This window comes from Betta splendens, chromosome 15, assembly GCF_900634795.4.
Source record: "Betta splendens chromosome 15, fBetSpl5.4, whole genome shotgun sequence".
Lineage (NCBI taxonomy): Eukaryota > Metazoa > Chordata > Actinopteri > Anabantiformes > Osphronemidae > Betta > Betta splendens.
The window spans coordinates 19,253,850-19,267,180 of NC_040895.2; the positions used below are offsets into that span (position 1 = coordinate 19,253,850).

A 13,331-nucleotide genomic window follows, 5' to 3' on the forward strand; every position below is an offset into this window, starting at 1 on the left:
TCTATTTAGTTGAGTATTTTCACATTATTTTATTCCTATATCCAGTAGTATTAGATTAATAACACTTTAAAAGGAATCTGGTTTTGTGTGCATTGTTCTTCAAATTTAAGCAGAGGTCACTGAACCCTGACAAGAATTCACAACACTAGAGACTGATTTGGTATTATCGCAAGAAAGTTGTTTTTGTTGTTTATAACTAGTAACTCATTGAATTAACATCTGGCATTGACTAGATTGATACAAGCATGGTTTAAGCTTTAAAACAAACCTAGTGCCCCAACTTTGAGGAATATTAATGTTTCTGCATTAATGTCAAACTATTAATTTGAATCCGCTACAGTCTTAACATTCTGATGGTAATATCAGCCTCTCTAATCCTCCTGTCACAACAGAAGCCCAGGCTGTAAGTATACTACTAAATAAAGTTTAAATTATGATAAGTAGTATTATAAGTGTAATATTAATACAGTTTAACAGAAAACTTGACTTTAATCACACCAGCCTCAATGCTGTAGCTGAGAGAAGAATGGTGGTCAAACTCTTCTCTATTCTAGTCACCTCCCACCTCCTACACAGTGGGCACAGAGGCTGATCAGTATTAGGTGCTCTACAGAATGCCACCGGAGATCCTTTCTAACGGGGGCCATAGGCCTGAACAACTCCTCCGCTCTTTCTACTTTTTGAGACAGCTCAGGAAGTTCAACCTGCACCAGGAGTTGCTGACCATCTTCTACACGGCCATCATCCAGTCTGTCCTTTGCACCTCCATTCCTGTGTGGTTTGGTTCAGCCACCAAACAGGACACACACAGACTGCAGCGGGTGGTCCAGTCAGCAAGGTCATTAGGACTGAGCTTCCTTCCACTGAGCATCTGTACCGGTCCAGACTCAGAAAACAGGCTGTCAGCATCACTGCTGACCCCACACACCCTGCACACAAACTGTTTTAAACTCCTCCCCTCTGGCAGGCGTCACAGAGCCATAGCCACCAGAACCAGCAGACACAGAGTCAGCTCTTTCCCCAAGCTGTGTCTGAGCTGAACTCATAATCAAAAAGGGAAGGAGTACTGTAAGTGAAACATGTGTGCTGCAATTTTTAACATATTTATGTTTCATTTCTTATTATGCAAATAATGTATGTATATAACTAAAATTAATATGTGAATAATTAATGTTTACTATGAGGGTATAAAAAGACTGAGTCAGACTGGATGCAATTCCGTGTTTGTCTTGTGTAAAACTGACAAATAAAAATGATTCTGATTCTAAAATCAATGTTTTTACCTCAGACGCTTGGAATCATCTGCTCTAACACCCTCCTCTCAGACAGCAGCAGCAGGAAGAAGAGGAGGAGGAGGAAGAGGAGGAGGAGGCGGATGACAAGACTCTGCTCTATACGTTCAGCACCAAAAGGTAGAATAAGACTCACTGGCCCTGAGGACGGATCTGCTGCAGATTATGATTGTGGATTAACATTTGAAGGTTTTTCTGTGAAGATGGTGGTGAGTTTTTTTTTTTAACACAGTCACTTGGTGTTAGATACCAACCAATTTTGAGTCACAGCAACAGCTCAGGTTCACTTTGACGGCTCAGATTTTCTTCTCAAATGATGTAAGTCTTTATTATAGCACAAAAACAATTTGCATGTCATTGTTGTTCACTGACCCCTTTTTCTAAACACAAGGATGGTCTTTGAAAACCAAAAGATTGGGCAGAAGATTTCTTTTTGTTTGGAAAGGAAGATGGAGCCTGGATACAGCAGCAGCAATTTTAACCTGACTCACATCTTCACATCTGTGTGAACAAACAGATGATAAATTTGTGACCCAACCTGAACATTAATAGAGACCAAGTGAAGCTTTTTAAATTCTACACACTTGCTGAAGCTGAGGTTTGAATGAAGTTTGGATCTAAACAACAAAATTAACAACACTGAAACCAAATGCAGTGATCCAATAATTTATTGCAGCTTTCCAGCCATACAGAACATCCCAAAATGAAGCTGGGAAGCCGTTTTTGCACCTTGAATGTTGGTGGGCGCAGGTTCTGCTTTTCCACAGAGTTGATGAAGCGCCTTCCTCTTAGCAGACTCACTAAACTGCAACGTTGCGTGTCGGAGACTGAGCTGCTGGAGCTGTGCGACGACTACGATCGCGACAGGAACGAATTTTTTTCGATCGACACTCTGAGGCCTTCAGCTTTATCATGCTGTATGTGCAGCACGGGAAGCTACGCTTCCTGCCGCACATGTGTGAACTCTCCTTCTACAATGAGATGCTTTACTGGGCCTGGAGAGCTCTGACCTTCAGCTGTGCTGCCAGCGGCGCCTCGATGAGCGTTTGTCTGACTGCTTTGTCCACTTCTTTCCTGAAGAGGATGCCCGGAACCATGTGGAGCCACAGGGTCATTGGCTGGATCAGATCAGGAGGATCTTTGAGGAACCCACCTCATCTTTAGCAGCCAGGTCCTGGCCTCGGTGTCAGTGCTGTTCGTGATCATCTCCATGGTGATGCTGTGTGCAAGCACATTACCTGACTGGAAAACTGCTGAGAGCCTGGACCAGCACAGGTAGGACACACCCTGAAAGATGGCTGCCATTCCTTTTATTGACCTGCTAACCAACCAACTGTACTGTCACTGCCTGAAGTTCACTTTATTTATAGGTTTAAGACTACAGCTAATAGAAGTAGCCTATTCACATCCAGGAGAAATCATTTTTATACTAGAGCATGTAGAAAATCATTGTAGACTGGCTGTGTTGAGGGAATGAATGTTATGACAAGTTCTGTACAGATGTAAACCAACATTTATGTGATAAAGTGTTGCATGTGTAAAGTGTTTTTGATGAGTTTGTGTGACTTGGGTGGTTAAACCTGTGATTCATTTCTTGTCCCATCCCTCCCTCTCTCCCTCTGACTGGCTGCAGGGTCATCGAGGCAGTTTGCATCGGCTGGTTCACAGCTGAGTGTATTGTCCGTTTCCTGGTGTCCCGTGATAAGTGTGAGTTTGTTCGTCGTCCTCTGAACATCATCGACCTTTTGGCCATCATGCCATACTATATCTCTGTTACTGTAGCATCACTGACGGGTGAAAACTCTCAGCTTCAACGTGCTGGTGTCACGCTACGTGTCCTTCGCATAATGCGGATCTTCTGGTTAATCAAGTTGGCCCGTCACTTCCTGGGCCTGCAAACACTCGGCCTGACTTTGAGGCGCTGCTATCGCGAGATGGTGATGTTGCTGGTTTTCATCTGTGTGGCCATGGCAATATTTAGTGCGTTAGCCCAACTGCTGGAGCACGGTCTGGACATGGAGTCTGGAAACCAAGACTATGCCAGCATCCCCGCCGCCTGCTGGTGGGTGATCATCTCCATGACAACCGTGGGCTACGGCGACATGTACCCAGTGACGGTGGCAGGCCGAGTGCTGGGTGGCCTTTGCGTGGTGAGCGGCATTGTGCTGCTGGCATTGCCCATTACCTTCATCTACCACAGCTTCGTCCAGTGCTATCATGAGCTTAAAGTGCGCTCAAGCCGCTGCAGCCACAGTCTGTCTGCCGACTTCATCAACTAACAGCAAATCAAATGTAAAGTGGATGCAACAGTGCAGGAAATAGTCCAGGCTCCGTTACGTCACCAAGTTAATGGGCAATGGCCACCACAGCTCTCCCCATAGTAAACATTTCCTCTGTAGACTTAATGGTTTTATGGATTAAGAATGTAAATGAAACAAATAGAGTCTTAGTTGCCTTAGGTTTTTCATATATTCCATAAGAACAGATTTGATTAATTTGATTTGAGTTACAGGGCCCCTCTGAATATTCTCATGATTATTACCAAACCTGACTTCAAAATGAATATGTGCAATTAATAGTGATCAAGATCATGGTTGTACTTGGTAAATGTAGTTTGATTTGATGTTGTTAGTTATTTAGGGGAAAGACCATTGAAGGAAGACCAGTAATGAACAAGCGTCATCCCTCAACTCTCGACTGTGTTAAGTTTGATAGAATCAGGAGGAGGGTTAGACACAATTGAATGTACACGTTCAGTGTTCAGTTCTTTCTGTATTACCCAGGTGGTTTCAAATGTTCACGTTTAAGCACAGGTGGAACAGCGGTCTTCCCACAATCAACCAACACACAGTAGAAAATAAAATCCAACACAATATCAGGTCAAACTCACATGAACAGTTTTAAGGTGTCGGTGGCAGATGATAAATATCAGATAACTAGTAAGTGAATAATGTGATTCAGAATATTAGCCATAGTTGATCCCGTTCTAAGGTTCTGATCGCCTTTTAGAACCTTTGTTGTCTGTAAATTCAGCCTGGAGCCAACTACAACTCTGGAACTGTAACATTTCCTCTAGAAATAATGGAAACCACCTTTACGAACCTGAACCTCCCTCTTCCTCTCTGGCTGGTCTTCACCAGAATCAGCTGCTCTTTAATAAATCTGACGGTCAGAGCTGCTCAGGTTGGGACCATCTCTTAGTGAAGCTACTGTAGCTGTAGAAGCTGAACCTCCTTCACACACTGGGCTCCTCCACTTTCCATCATGGACTACATGGTATTAAACTTGTTAACCTCTACCGTTCTCCAGGTGCTGGTGGCTTCCAGTTGGCTGGTGCTGGTCCTCTCGTCCGCCTGTATTTTGTTGCTGCCTGATGTTGGTCTTTTCTCTCATCTCCTCTCTTTCACCCCAACCACATGTTCCTGGCAGATGTCCTGGATCTGCTGAAAGTTCATTCTCTTTCTGCTGCTGTTCAGTGGCAGTAGTTACAGACCTCTATACAGTTGTGTCTTTGTTTTTTGTAAGGTCTAAAAGGTTTGTCTTGGCTCCAGTTCTGAACTCATGTGTTTAGAAGAAACCCTGACATGTGTCCCAATCAAGGTCAAATGTGCGGAAACTGAAAGTTTAAAAAACAATAAATTCTTTGAATTCTGAATTGATTAAAGTCTCAAAAGTCTGACAAAGCCCAATTCGTCTGCCCTATAGGTCAGAAGGAACGTATAGCTTTATCAGGAGAACCGGGATAAAGATTAATGATTAGAATTAGAATGAATTAATGCTGCGTCTTCCTCAGTAGGTCTGGCTGAATGACCATCACATTTACTGTATTTCTGACTTTAATCTTTGGTTTAGGGTTTAGTGAGAAACCAAAACCCCCATCATATTACTGAATTATCTGGAGACAGATCTAAAAGTTCCTGTGAAAAGCAACAGATCTGAGTGTGATGAATGTGAATAAAACTGCAGGAGGCGGTGTACTGTTCATGTCTGATTCACTTCTGCTAAAACTGACTTTTGCCTGTTTATTTCAGTCAAAGCTCTGCCAGACTCAGTTAGGAGCGACATCATATTCCTCTGAGGACAAGCTTTGTATGATGCATAGAAGGTTTTATAGAATTGTCTCATTGTAATGGTGTAAATAACATTTTGGTTGAAAATTCTCTCTAACACACACTTTGATCTTAATGTGTTGACACCAAACATTATAGCGTGACATATTTCTGGGTCTGTTGCCATGGTGATTGAGAAGGGTTGCTGAAGGCAGTAACAGATCACAGTACACACACACACACGCACGCACGCACACACGCACACACTGTTTCCAATTTCTCTGTTGATACATGATAATTGCTTGTTAAACCTCATCAGACAACTACAGGAATATACTTACTAATACATACTGATACTTTCACACTAGTGTTCTTTTTGTTTTGTTGTTATTGTATATCCTTTTGCAGACTTTACATTTCAAACACTTGTTAGTGTTTGTTTCATCAAGTTTATCAGTAATTTACTTCACTTACTCCAAATTAATGTAATAAAAAATAAAATAATTGATAGTAATTGATCTGCTCTAACGTGAATTCAATAATATTCACTCTACATTGTACAAGCACATGTTGATGTCTGACCCAGAATTTAGTTTCACCATCTCCATGAAAACAGAAAACATCAGGTTATGGTTTCCATGGTAATAGCAGGATGCAGAGGCGACAGGACCAGTCCTCAGACTTTTGACCACATACAAATTTTGTGATCTCCTGACATTCGTTATGTTGACATAGTTGTGGTAGAATATATCTACGTAATTTATTCCACTCTATAAATATATTACCATATACTGTAATGTAACTAAGCAGAGGTTTTAGGTTCTGAGTATTTCTATTTGTTGTTGTTAGATAGAACGACCACCCGGGATAGATACATTATTTATCCCAGAATTATGCATTCACAAGTTCTCTGCATTTGCCCTGTGGCGGCCAGGAAGTTAGTATGAAGTATCTTACTCAAGGACACACCTGGTGCCAGAGGTGGAGGCCGAACTGTGGACACTCTGCTTTTCACAACAATGCTCTACCTATTAAGCTACCAGTCCACAACTAAGTATTTTTCTAATAGTTTTGTTGTAAACATTTATACAGTAATCAGCGGTTTGTACAACAGTTCAGATGAATCGTCACATTTATTTATTTTTTTGTCCTGTCTGCCAGTTTAACAAGCAGCATGCAGCTGAATGTTGTTGTGTTTAGTTTTGCCATAAAGCACAACATTAAAAATAAAGAAAAGTCATTATCCTGAAAAGGCAAAACTGTCCACAATATTAAATTAATATAACCAACCGGTTTCTGTTCAGTTATTATATTTACCCAGATTTTGTGTTAAAGAAGTAAAGAAGAAATTCCTAGTAAATGTCAGATTTCGGAACATTTTTAGAGGGTTGTCACACAGAGAACTTTTAAGGAACAGCAGTTTGCAGACTGACCTGAGATCTACATGTACTGTGGACATAGATGGATGCCTGAGGCTTTTTTCATTACCCTGTGCTGCCTTGAGTGTCTCTCAAAGCGTGAAGCCTAAATTCTAAAAACATTATTTTTAATCATGTGGGGATTTATTTGTTTTTAATCTGTGACAGTGAAGTTTTGTTATTTATCTGTGATTTAACGTCAACAGAATATTTTAAATCATTAATAAATTATGTAATAATATATGAATTTGGGTTTCTTTGTCGGAACGAAATATCTTCAATTGTACTCTATTTTATGTCCTACCTGCAGTTCCCACAAGTAAAACCATAGACTAAGTCGACGACGAAGAAGAACAAGCCGCCGCCGCCACCGAATCGGAAGCGGAAGTGGATGTTCATGTTAAGAGAAAACGAGCAGCTGTTCGCTGTGTGTGTTGGTGTTTGTTGACAGAAAGCGAAAACAAACCGATCTGATGTAAGTTGTACTTTTTATTGGTAAAATCTGTCCGGTTTGCCGTTTATCGCAGGGTTTACAAATCTACTCTAAAAGGTATTTCACTAGCATTAGCCGTTTCCGGTTATATTTGAACAACCCGAAACTTCGTGAACTCTCCGGGGGCTAACAGTCGAAATTGACCAGTAACCGTTTTTTACGGTATGGTCGAGGCCGTTCGCATCGGTCATTAATTAGAAAGAGAACTGTTCGGTAACGACACACCATTGACGTTGGCGCTGGACATTTAGCTTCAAGCTAAGCTAACAGGAAACGACTCTGGTTTTAAACATTAATCAAAACTTCCGAGTGTCTTTTACGTAACTGATTGATTTTTGTTAATTTATTTTATGGCATTGAAACACATGACTTTTGACAGTAATCGAAGATTGAAAAAGCTGGGTTTGACAACAACGCTGATATGGTTTTCCAATCTTAGATTATTAGTTAGATTAATATTTTTGTGTTTCACGGGCCATATTTCAGTAGAGTGAATAAACTTGCCAGTCAGGTAAAACGTGAGACATTTAAACACATTTACCTGGAAGCCCACCGTGGGTGCAAGGCGGGAAATCAGAATTCTATGATCTATGGTATCATATGCAGCAGTGAGGTCCAGCATTACTAAAATAACTGATTTTTTGTTAACCAGGGAAAACATTTATAATTTATAGTAAATCATGAACAGATAACCTCAGCCAGTGACATTTGTGTGTTTGTTACAGATGTACTACTATCGCTATGACAACCCTGAGGTCAGCTGCTGCTACAAATACTTAATGTTCAGCTACAATATCATCTTCTGGGTGAGTTACATGTTTGTCACTTACTTTATCAGAAATAAGCATTTATTGTGAAATAGTAACCCTAATCCTGTTTTTGCTCCCAATTGATTTGAATTTAAAATATTATCCAGTTAAAAGTTTTTTGTTAAGTCAGTAAAACACTTTAAAGGGATAGTTAACCTAAAAAGCAAGTTGTGTTATTAATATTGGACATTTTATTAGCCAAAATGTGAAAAAGCATTTACCATAGATGGTCTGTGTCCCGAGAAAACAGGAAAAAGTGTCAGTATTGTGTGTTGTGGCTGAAAATAGTCATATCCCACAACACCCTGAATGCACTGCGCTGACGAATTTTCCAACCTGCAGTGATTGGACCTACCTGATCCACCGACTGCAGGGTGTGTTACTCCTCTGGATTACAAACGTTCGGACATCGCTTTACATTATTAACAAAAGGTTATTTTTTTTAACAGTGTGTTTGAAAAAAAGACTCTGTAAGTTGTTTAGCAGCTTTTTATTTGAAATGAAAGCAGACAGTTGTTAGAAAGCCAGAAAGACAGCGCAAGCTAAAACAATAAAAGGTCGAATATATTACTTACTCAGGCGCGTCCCAGCTGTTTTTCTGGTTTCTTGGCATCCTGCAGCAAGTTTCCAGCTTCTCTGACCATATGTATCCCAAAACTGATCACAACAAATATACACAAATATGTTCCCCATCAGCAGTAGAATCCGCAACTTCATCCAAGAGAAACCGGCAGCATTAGATTCCTCATTCATGCAGCTCTGGGATATTCAGTTGTGTTTCTATTGGCGGATGGTGTAGAGACATAATGCAGCTCCTCTCAGCTGCCCACTCTTTGTTCTTGGGTGCTGGATGCTGGGTCTTTCTGCTGTGGGCTGTCTGATCATGGCTGCTGGCTTCTTGGGACAGCCTCATCCTCCTCCATACTGTGTAACTCATCTGCACTGCACTCTGCCTATACAAGTAACCACGAATATAATGTAATCGGTAGATCACTGGTCTGGTAATCACTGGTCTGTTATTAAATTTGATTTGTCATTTTTTGATTTGTTTTACAGTTTTCTCATCACTCACCTTTGACGGGTCTTTCTAATTCCTGGCTTGTTTGTGTTGCAGCTGGCTGGAGTTGCCTTCATTGCAGCTGGGTTCTGGGCCTGGAGTGAGAAGGCTAGTTAACGAAGAAGGACACATCACTTCATAGTTTAATAATCTGAGTGTTGTTGTGTAGTGTTTTTTTTCTGTGACTTTCTTATTTTACTGGTTTGTTGTGGTTCCTAGGGAATCCTTTTGGACCTGACCCAAGTAACCCGGCTACGCGGATTTGACCCAGTCTGGTTGGTCCTTGTGGTTGGTGGGGTCACATTCATCCTGGGCTTTGCCGGCTGTGTAGGAGCTCTGAGAGAAAACATCTGTCTGCTTAAGTTTGTAGGTCAAAAACCTCTGTACAGTAGATTTGGTATAAAAAACAATTGTAAAATATCTGTATATGTTGAAAACATCTGTGCAGTAAAAGTTGTGTGTTGTCTGCCATGCCAGTTTTCAGGCGTCATCGGCTTCATCTTCTTTCTGGAACTGACAACGGCTGTGCTGGCTGTGGTTTTTCAAAGTCAGGTCAGAGAATGGATCAACGACTTCTTCCTAGCAAATGTCAAAGCATACAGAGATGACATTGACCTACAGAACCTCATCGACTCCCTGCAGAGAATGGTACCATGTTTGTTTTGTGTCTAATTTTCAAAGATTTAAACTTAAAAAAAAAATTCACAAATCTTAGAAGGGACCTACTTCCTGAAAAGTTTGGTTCATATTCCTTAACAGAACCACTGCTGCGGGGCTCAGAGACCTGGGGACTGGGATGAAAATGTGTACTTCAGCTGTAATGGGACTCATCGCAGTAGAGAAAAGTGTGGGGTTCCATTCTCCTGCTGTGTCACTGACCCTGCTGTGAGTCACTGATCAATAATCATGACGACTACCTGTCACATGGCAACGGTTACCATGGTCACGCACTTCAGCGAATTAGCAGTAGAAGTCATGTGGTCTTTTATTCATTTGCAGGACTCGGTGGTCAACACTCAGTGTGGCTATGATGTCAGAAACAGACCAGAGGTGAGCCTACCCCTAAGCAAGGGGAGTTCGGCAAGAACTCACAAAAAGCCATTTGAACCTGTTTTCAACAAGAAAAAAAACACCATGTAGGGACGCTGTGTGTGTGTGTGTGTGTGTGTGTGTGTGTGTGTGTGTGTTACTTTACGCGGAACAGCTGAACGTAACACCAAATCATAGTGGTGATGGTGGTGACAGGTTGACCTGGCTGCTACTGTTCAGAAAAAGCGTCTTTATGTATGTCATATCTGTTGCATGATATGAGTTCAGTAGTAAGCCCTTAGTGGTGCCATAGTTAAGGCCGTGAATGTAACGCTATTTTGCTGCAGTTACAGCAAGATCGAATCCCGTAAAATTTTTGCCAGTTTCACAATATTTGACAACATTCATCAATTTGGTTTAAACCCAAACAAGACTCAAAAGATAGGACGCAGAAGTTTAACATTTCATATTTTGACAGATTGTTGCAATTACCAGCAGATTTATTTAGTCCTCGTTCTCTTCCGTAACTAGAATACTATCACATCAAGCTGCTACAGTTTACGCCTTGTAAAACTGTATAGACTGTTCAGATCGCAAACAGACAACAAAACATTGTCAAGGTATCAACGAGGACAGCTAACCCGCTTCTCCCTGCTTCAAACTGCTGTCATAACTAAGAGCAACCAGTGCGCGTTCGGAAATCACCATCCTATGTGGAAACGCGTTCATCTTTAACACCGGCAGCTGTGAGAACACGTTAGGTGTGTAAACTGGGGAGGAGCACAGCAGCTACTGCGATGCGATTTTATTATAAATAAATTTGAATTTATTTTTCCAAACCACGCGGAGCCGCAGTATAAGGATGAAAGCACCGCGGGTTGTCGACCCCTGCCCTAACTGATTTTCACTAGATAACACAGTTTATTGTTCTCTGACATTTCTTTGCGTTCAACAGCGTGAATGGAGCAACCACATCTACGTCAAAGGCTGCATTGCAGCGCTGGAGGACTGGTTACCTGGAAATCTCTACACTGTGGCCATAGTGTTCATCATCATATCTCTGCTGCAGGTACTAAAGCTCTGTGTCTAAGTTAACATCTGGCCCCTCTCACCCAAAACTCGTCTTAGCCATGTTTTTCTTTGGACAGATGGTGGGGATCTACTTGGCCAGAACATTGATCTCGGACATTGAGAAGGTGAAATGTCGCTACTGAAATCGTTAGAGATGGTGTTTGCAACTATCTGTTGTGTGCCTTTGTCATCTTCCTCTGTCGCTGTGATGTCGCCTCGTTCTTCTTTTGTTGTTATGGAACTGCATTCATTCATGCTGACTGAGACGTTCCATCAGAACCAGATTTGTGCTTGTTCTTACTGAGGCGTGGTCATGTCTCTGAACTGGACTGCCTTTTGCTTGTCCTGCATTTTAATGAGTCACTGCCACTTTTTTATTATTTCAATAATTGTTGAACCACTGTGACCTTTGACCTGACTTACTGTTAGTGCCTTGTTTATCATCATGTGACCAAATGTTCAGGTTGAACTCAGGTGTCAACATCCTCGTTTATTATTTAGATACAGTGAAAATGACAATGACAAGAATAATGATGTGAGTCATATGTTAGTTTTGTATTTTAGAAAGAAAGTTAACAAAAAAATTCCAACTTTTAATAAACAAAACCGGACAACTTTTATTTTGAAGGATTATGTTTTGATAAAGTGTTTTAATCTTTTTATATTGAACAAAATAAATAAATAATAAAACAGGATTTTTTAGGTTATAAAGCCAAATTCTTTACTGAATTCCTGTTCAAATTACTGATCCGCGTTGAATAAAAGTTTTGTTAAATAAAAATTTGTCTTTTGTCACAATAAGGTAGACAAGATGCAAAACTGACGCCACAGAATCAACAGCAACACCTGCTGGAACATCAACTTGCTTTTTTACACAACATTAACAACAGCAGGTGGTTTTAATTTTGAGTTGTATCCATAAACTGTCAAATTATAGTTAATCATGTGACATTGGTTCCGCCGTCTTCGGCCAGGGTCTTGTCTACCTCCTATTCATTAGCCTCTAGGTAAAAGCTGCAGCCACAGTCAAAGAAATCACGTGTCTTCTACATCAGCTTATCTTTTCTACACAATCTGGAATAGAATCTTTTACTTCCATTGCTCTTAATTATCAGCTCTATATTGTCCTGGAAGAGCCAACTGACACACCTGGTCAAGGTAATTAGCAGGGACAGTTGGAAAACCAGAAGGGACCCCAGCCCTTGAGGACTGTAGTTTGACACCCCTGTTCTAGAGGTTTTACATACAGGAGCCTTTAGCTACCACGCTCCTCTGTGGAATGTTGTGGAAAATCTTAAAGAAATCAACTGGAGATCATCAGTTTGATAAACCATCTCAAAGATTACTCTTGTGTCCACACTGAGTGGATCACAATTACAGTACATCTAAGATGTAAGGCACATCTTACGATGTACAAAGTATGCACTGAAGGACTGAGGACACAAAATCTCTATTTATGCCCTGTTACAAACCTCACATGAGCTGTTGACTATTATATACATGAGTGCAGTAAACCCCCCTATACTTCCTTAACAAAGTTCCTGTGGTCACCACATATAACCTCATCCATTTGATAACCAAATGCTTGATGACCCCCCAGGAACAACCCTCAGCCAGAGGCACAGCATGCCATGACAAACACAACATTTCCCAGAGGAACCAGATCCAGTTTTCTTTTAGCCAGATATACGCTTAATTCACTATGAACCATCTCTTAGTGCAGCGGCTGTAAATGCTGCGGGTGATCAGATGAATGCAAAGCAAGAAAGACAGGAAAACAGATGACCGCTCTGTTTGTCCGCCATCCATCCATCCATCCATCCATCCATCGACGCAGAGTGTGAACCAGACGGTGAGACATCTGGACCTGGGTTGCACCAAATTTTCCTATCAGTCAATGTCTTATGAGCAGTTAGTAATTTCATTACGAATATGAAACCTGACCTGTCCCCCTCGCCGCTGCCTCCTCCCCCTCCTCTAGAGGAAGCGCGCGGGCGGAGTCGGAAACGCGGTAGCGTCGGTCCGTCGTGTCTACTGCTCCGCGTTTTCTCTCTTTCGGATCCTCCATAAGCAACCTTCATCCAGCCACAGGACAGGGACGGGTCTTCAGCTT

At 41.4% G+C, this 13,331-nt stretch overlaps 1 protein-coding gene and 1 long non-coding RNA gene across 2 annotated transcripts; one reads left to right on the top strand and one right to left on the bottom strand.

The window, feature by feature from the left end:
* The first annotated feature begins 997 nt into the window (after window positions 1-997).
* LOC114841834 (potassium voltage-gated channel subfamily G member 3-like) lies at window positions 998-7,000 on the top strand. Its single transcript, XM_055502350.1, is given in 6 exon segments — window positions 998-1,068; window positions 1,289-2,164; window positions 2,167-2,283; window positions 2,286-2,456; window positions 2,459-2,567; window positions 2,926-7,000. Coding segments are annotated over 5 exon segments (1,212 nt in total). The 5' UTR covers window positions 998-1,068; window positions 1,289-1,995; the 3' UTR covers window positions 3,572-7,000.
* Window positions 7,001-8,479: 1,479 nt separating this feature from the next.
* Window positions 8,480-13,300, bottom strand: LOC121202769 (uncharacterized). The gene is made up of 3 exons (XR_005898681.2): window positions 13,163-13,300; window positions 9,134-13,085; window positions 8,480-9,014 (listed from the first exon to the last, which is right to left on the bottom strand). It is a non-coding gene; the product is annotated as an uncharacterized LOC121202769 (long non-coding RNA).
* Between the last annotated feature and the right edge of the window lie 31 nt (window positions 13,301-13,331).